Raw genomic sequence first — 7,653 nt, forward strand, 5'->3', positions numbered from 1 at the left:
CTAGTAAGATGCCAAGAATAATCGACTAATAAGTTAGATCAATCACGTTCAGCAGGTGGGATTGTAATATTCTAATGATTTGAAAGCTTGAACTTTGTAAAGTGAAATGCCATGTGAGCAACATTGTGGTCTTTCCTATAAAATGTTAAACGATACCTGATACCTCAAACCTCACTCGATCTAGCAACTATGAATCTGGAGATTTGAATATATGAGTCACAGTTTCACAAATTAATGAATCATAAAGTAATAGATGAACATTCCACATTCAGTTGGAGCAAAGTATTAGTAGTATTGTATTTATCAGTAGAAGTATTCGTTTCTGTATGGTTGGAGCAACCAAACACAGTAACACAGACTGCGGTGAGAGAGAGTGTGGAGTAGCGGAGAGTGTGATGTCTCGTCCATGTGAGAAACAACTCCTACACGAGTCGTGATCGCAATGGTTATGGTTTAAATCGACGGTGGTCCGGTCGGTGTGCGGCCGCAGCAGATATCTGCGTCACGGGTCGCGGCCAGGGGTGAGAGAGAGAGTGTGTCAGACAGACAGAGCAAGTGAGAGAGAGTGGGAGGGAGGCAGCAGAGAGCGAGAGAGGACCTTGAGCGGAGCGAGCAGAAGACTGGTTTGTATTGCAGCAGTCTCTTTGTGTCATTGTGTCATAGGACCGTGGGAATGCGCCGTTGATTGGCCGTTGCCCTCGCGACGGACGGGACGGACGGTCGACCACCGAGCGACTCTTCTTCTGCTGCTAGTCGTTACGATTTTATGTTTATTAGTCGTCGTCTTGAAACGCTCAACATCACTGCCATTAGCATTAGCATTGCTCGCCCACTATTCTGCGAACCAAGGCGGCACTTGGCACTAAACTTCTACAATTGTGCGCAATTGCGACCACCATACTACTACTCTTGCACTTTTCTACTTCTCATATACACGTTTCTAATCTTTGTAGCGCTATTATCAATGTAATTGATAAGCGAAATCGATATTTACTAATCCTGAGAAGCTGGGAATAGCGGCATTACGTACTAGAATATTGGAGCTTTATAATCATAGAGTAAAGATACTGTTTAATTGTATTATTTGTCCCTATTTATTTGTCTCTGGTATAATGTAGAGCTCATTTATTACATGTACCAATAAGAATATCACACATGATTGTGTGAAAGTTATATAAGGCTACCTGCATGATGCATACTAATACTGCTAATACCAGTATCGATAATACTAATATGGTGAACTGTACAGCAGATTAACCGTGATTGAAAGTAAAACATGAAACAAATGAAAAAGTTACCATGGAATGAAAAAAAAACATTTCTTGACTTGTTTATTGCAGCTCATTGATATCATTTCTTCCTATTCTTTAGGTATATGCCAAGTCAATTTATTGGTTATGTCATCAACAATTGAAACTATTTGGAGATTTGCCTAAACATTGGTAGTAATTGACGATTTGTTAGAATAACCCAATTTTGTTTTGTTTCAGATCACAAATTTTCAATGTACACAGCCAGCATGATTGCTGGAGCCAGTGTTGCAGCTGCTCTACATGGACTGAAGTGGACTCACTACGCCGAATGTAGCTTGACTGAATTGTTAGAGATGCTGCAGAGAATATTATCAATCGAAACGGTAAGTGCTAGCAACAAATTTATGTCATTTGATAAATGCCGCAGAAATCCATAATATCCACCATTTCCGTATGTATTCGTAGAACGACGTAGAACCACGGATGAGACACAGTAGCCTACTGTATTTATAAACGTGCAAAGTAGTAATTGAAAAGTAATTAATGAGCTCAGCAATTAAAAAAAGTTATTGAACAAACAGTAGACGATGGATTGTTGGAAAATCAAAAGAAGAGAAGATAGAAGAGATTTTGATGATAGATGAAAGTAGTTTTAAATGAAAGATTGAGTAGTTTTAAGGAATTGGTTTAGTTGAAGTTGCAATAGTTTACATAGAAGATTGAGTATTTTTATGGAATTTGTTTGGAATATACTCACTGAGGAATTTTACATTCTGTAGACAATAATAATCAACGAAAAACACAGAAGTTACTTCAAGTACTTATTGAGAGTGAATTCTCTTCATCCAGATAAGAAGAAACATAGATTAGAGGCTTCTAAAAAAATGCATTATACTCCGTACAAATTAACTTCCGACTTGGGATGGACATAAATTAGAGAAGGCATACAGCGGCAGGGATACAACGGCGGCTATGTTACCGTTGTGTACCGGCCAGCGTTCTCTAATTTCCAGTGAGTACGGTATTCAAGCGCTCATGTTAAACTTAGGAAGTTTCCTCTTTCCAATCACAGACTCGACTGACTCCAATCGACAAATTGACACTGCGATTCCACCTATGACTCTATCCATCACTGCAATCGGCTGATCTCCCTCCATTTATCTGCACCGCAAATTCCTCCAAGTCTGAAGTAAATTTGTACGGAGTATAGTTACTTTGTATAGTTGTAATGTAGAACCACATATTCAAGTCTGTGGTAGAATTTATGAAATTATAGAGGAGGAAAATAAAAAATCCTATAAAAGACTTCACATAAATATATTCTACTACTTATAATGCATTACTGGTATTGATAAACTGTATCTTTTTATAACTGTACATTTTTGTCATATGCCAAAATTTGTCATTTTTACCAAAATTCATATTTTGCAATTTCGTTAAGCGGATTTTGAAAATGGTTCATTTCTATTTTGCAGGATATTCTTCACAGCTGCCTCGATCAGATAGAAGAAATGATTGTGTCCGAGATGCGAGAAGCAAACCCACCCAACGTGGGGGCGGGGGCGCAGTCAGCGGGGGCAGGGGCCAGTGGCGGCAGCTCATCCCAGGCGTCCGCCTCCGGCCCACAACCGACAAAACCCGAGTCGGCTGCCGACAAGACAGTAGTCGAACACAGTCAGGCCGGGACCCCGACAGATGTCCGCGACGTGCACTTCTGACTAAAGAAAAAGTCTGCGTTAAACACCGCTCAAGCTGAACAATTACCTTAGAATGTAACCGAAAATAGAAACGTTCATTTCAATTTTTTACGTTAATCGTTAATTCGTCAACGATCGATTACACTTATTAATTATTTATTACGAATATTTCGTGCAATCCTACCATACAACTGCCATATACACTAGTTACAAAACGTTTAACCAGTTCACCTCTTAACATATCAATACAATCAATATTATTAGATTTCATTACTTTAAGTACACGCGCAACTGACGAAAGTTTTCCATTTCCATATAGGTGTCATTTTGTCATTATTTATTATTGAGAAGATATTTTTTCTTGTAAAAGTCAAATTTTCATCATGTTGAATTCATGACTGGAGTAACACAGTCAATGCTACTTGAATTTTGAGCATTAACAAATTATCAAATAACCTACTTATCATTACCATGTCCATAGAGCAGAGCTTATAGTATCCGGAAGATACCACATCATTTCGACATTTAACACGTTGTAAAATTTTCTCAATAATTATCTGTTTTGTACGGTAAATAAATGATGCACAACTAATGTGGACTAATGTGACTAAGAACCGTCCACTCAACCTAATTAACTTGACTGCATAAAATTTTTATTTGAAAACTATCAATTCAGCTTTCATTTGAATATTTGAGACCTACCAATATCCAATAATTAGGATATATATCATCACTAACAAATACTGTATAATTGAGTTCACATAATATAATAATGATAAATATGACAAATATTTTATGGCAACTGTGGAAAATTACAAATAACTTGATCATTCATAGATCAGGCCTTATCTTAATCTTAGCTTTATTTCAGTTATTGATCATCAATCAATGCAAAAATAGTTATGGTGCAACATATTATAGAATTAAGTATATCCTAAGCTGTTAACGCAGATTATTTTAGCATTCTTTTTGAAGATAATACGGAATTTCAATTCCTTGAGAGAAAAAAGACGAAAGAAGAGTGAGTTTCAGCTATACAACGAGTTTGTTGTTAATGATTATAAAACCGATCTGTACTGGCAATTAATTTTGCTCATTCAGTGGTACCAGTGTGATAGAACAAATATTACAGTTTGCGTAGAGGCTGAAACAAACATTATTGGGGAAGGCAAGAAATTACGCTTTAAGTTATAATTAAGTTTAAAGAAGTGAGTTTTAATTGCTATATCGATAGCGATACGATTGAGATATTGATGAAAGTATGTATAATATTATTTCAATATGAGTGAATCAAGTGATGTGTACAGAGCGATGATATGCTTTACCAATAAACTGACTTTTGTACAGTTGATGACGATTTTATATTAGGATTAGGAACGGGTAGATTTTTGCGCAATCGTTTCATTGTACATACATGAAATTATATTTGTAGATTTCAAGTCGGTAATGCAAATATAGTCATATCGAGTCAATTAAGATATTAAGATAGGTATTATCTTCTAGTTTTTATTTCGAAAGTGAGCGATATTTTTATATTATATTATTGTAATAGGATTGCCGCCTGCCCTGAGACCGGCAATCATACCACATCGTATAAAATAGTACAATCATTGAAACTTCTTTCCTAGTGCTTCCAGAATGTAGATTAGTAGATTAGTATTTGTAGAATGAAAAAGTTTATTATGTTAGAAATGTGAAAGTTTTATCAAAATATCGTGTTCGTTTATATGTATCTGAATATAGTGATCGAGTCCACACTATCAAGTGGAAACTGTAATATTCCTTGAAGCGATTGACAAGCAACTCAGTATTTTTCATTTTTTATTCCATGGTGAATAACAGTTCTGAGATCTATTTTCTGTAATGGAATTGTTAATTTGAAACATATTTATCTGATATATACTTATATATATATATATCGCCATCAATGGCCTAAATATTCGATGGCCTGAACGTAGTCCCAACTAATTTTGGCATAATGTTGCTTACAATTGGAAATAAAATCTATTTTTCAATAGTATTATGTTGTGTGCTTATTATAATCATTGGAATATCATGTTGATTTATCTAGACATTGACATGAGAAATAATTTGGTTGGTAGAAAACAGTAACTCCGAAATACTGATAGTTATGTAGGAGCTCCAGCATAAAACTACTGTAGCTTGCAGTGTTTTATAAGGACGAAAACGAATAAACATTTCAAATTCGAGTTATTACTAGATCGTTTACTCTGGTAAATAATAATTATGCTCCTTGCTATAGAAAAAACTTATGTAGAAAAACAATATTGTATTACAAAAATTAAGTACCTGAATGGATTAGCCAGGGTGTGGTAGATATTCTTCAATGAATGCTACTGTAATGTATTGCTTGAATTGGATAATTGATCTGTTGGATTCTGATATAGAAATAAAATATGCAAATGTTTGAAATTCATGACGAAAATTCGATAGTTAGCTTACTTATGATGTATTTATTGCTTCAGTATAATTTTTGTTCTGAGTTATCATCCTTGAGAAAAAAACAGAAAACATCAAGAAAAACTCACTATAATGAAAAAGGGTTCAATGCAACAATTGTTTCATAAATATTAATTTGCTTATTCAAGTGAAATCACACAATAATATTATGTGAATTAGAAATCTTAGTTAATATACATTGATTATATTCGCTTCAGCGTAACAATTGTATCCATATGGTTTATAAGTGAGGATTCATGTACGAATTCAATAAAAAAATATAAAACAAAAAGAAAAATATGTTTTGGTCTATTGTATTATTGTAAAAAGTATGTTATTCGATTTACTGATTATAGTTTCCTACGGTACAATCAATTTATTGTATTTCAAATTTGTGTATAATATAACAATAACATATAAAACATATATATGCGAAAAATATTTTATAACTATTGTATTGATTTTGAAAGATGTCAGAAAAAATGAATAAAGTGATGATTTATTTACCTGAGAAGCTGTTTTTATTCTATTATTGATAAAAAGTAAAAAAATGAAACTATATAGCAATCTTCCAATAACTTGGAAGCAGTCAAATTCAGATAATGAGAACGTCCATAAGACATAATGCTGATTAATTATTTGATTGGTGTTATTACTAACTATATACTTCAATGAATGGATACTTCTATATATTAATGAATAAGGTAACTACCATGGTAATATAAAAAACCATGACATTCTGGAAGACTACAAATCGATATTAATTTTCCAATTTAAAACTCAATACTATTTTCATTGGAAGTGCATTTATTGATGCAACAATTTATATGTACAATAATAAATTCAATCATTGGAGATGTAACTGTGGGCAATGTATTTCAGTTTTGGGCCGAAAGCACAGGTTTTATTACCAATAAGAAATTATTCATTTACAAATACAATCCAGGTAAAAACAACAGGCTCTAAACCTTCATTTGGAATACAAAGTCTAGAGTTTATGTAAAAATGTAAACTTGATTCGCACACTATTTTGAGTCCAAAAAATAATGATGAAAGCTATCTGCACAAGAAGGAACAAGGGATATAGTAATTTTATACCATATGGAATCATTCATTTCTTGATAGGATTATTATTGTGATATATGGCATGGATGGAATATACTTATTGATATATCTAGGGTGAAAAGTACTGAGGGGAAACGTTTATTGCCCTAGGCAAAGACTGGGGCAACATTTTCCCCGAGGGAACAAAAGCACTTTTCACCCGTGATTTTTAGCAACATTTTCTTCTCCACCTACATTTAAAAGAATTGAAAACAATATTTTCAAACTTACATGATATACCGTAACCAAAAATAAGTTGACTAACTAAACTGAAAACCGAAATGTAAGCTTGAAACAAAAATGGCCGACTGCAATTAAAGGCCTGGATTAGCTATTTGATCTGCTGATGAAAAATGTTCTTAGGCTAGTAATTTGAATAGCATTAAATATGCATAAATATGTATAGGGCCTACACATATTGAACGTTTGAGTATGTATTAATAAGTTTAGCATACAAACATATTTACTATCAGTTGATCAGATTTGTGGGTGAGGCCTTGAATTAAATTGGTCACAGCTCAAGGATAGTTTCTCACCTGAGCTTTGTCCTTCCTACCTATTTCCAATGTAAGCTTTTGAATTAGAGATGCTTCCCATTTGAATGGGATTACTTTCACTCCTAGGGAGTAGAAACCACTTTTAGCCCCTAGGGGAAAAGTAATCTCTACTGTTATGTTCCAGGGAGTAGAGTAAGTACTTTAGAAAGTGGAAAAAAATATAGCCACCTGACTACGGTATAAAACTCACATGATCCTAGAGTGACGATGTTGTGGATAAGCCTGGGCCTCCTATAAACCTGAAGGTCCTAGATAAGCCTATACAACCCCCTTCAAACAACAATGATAGGCTACAGTATGGATTATTACTTGAGTACAAGGGAAGGCAATACAATGCATAATAATTGAACAGCTCATCAGGATCATAAATAGCATACAATATAAATACAGGATTTTTCTAAATGATGGACCCATTTTCAAAAATTGGTATTTATTAAAGTAAAAAATGCAAAATGGACAACCTTTATACCAATGGAAAGAGATAGTTTCAAAGTTTTTTCTTATACCTTACAAGTGTTCAATGTGGCCTCCGGCTGCTGCACGGCAAACATCTCCGCGGTAGCCAAACTCGTCCCACACGCG

The 7,653-nt window shown here is 34.2% G+C and overlaps 1 protein-coding gene across 1 annotated transcript in view; it reads left to right on the forward strand.

Moving 5' to 3' along the window:
• Window positions 1–5,924, forward strand: part of LOC111055176 (G1/S-specific cyclin-D2) — a 32,339-nt gene extending 26,415 nt beyond the window's left edge. The window contains exons 4-5 of the mRNA XM_039424498.1: window positions 1,491–1,636; window positions 2,729–5,924. Of these exons, the coding sequence (XP_039280432.1) occupies window positions 1,491–1,636; window positions 2,729–2,971 (389 nt within the window). The 3' untranslated portion in view covers window positions 2,972–5,924. The remainder of the gene's footprint in view (window positions 1–1,490; window positions 1,637–2,728) is intronic.
• Window positions 5,925–7,653: the final 1,729 nt, after the last annotated feature.

This window comes from Nilaparvata lugens, chromosome 3 (assembly GCF_014356525.2).
Source record: "Nilaparvata lugens isolate BPH chromosome 3, ASM1435652v1, whole genome shotgun sequence".
Lineage (NCBI taxonomy): Eukaryota > Metazoa > Arthropoda > Insecta > Hemiptera > Delphacidae > Nilaparvata > Nilaparvata lugens.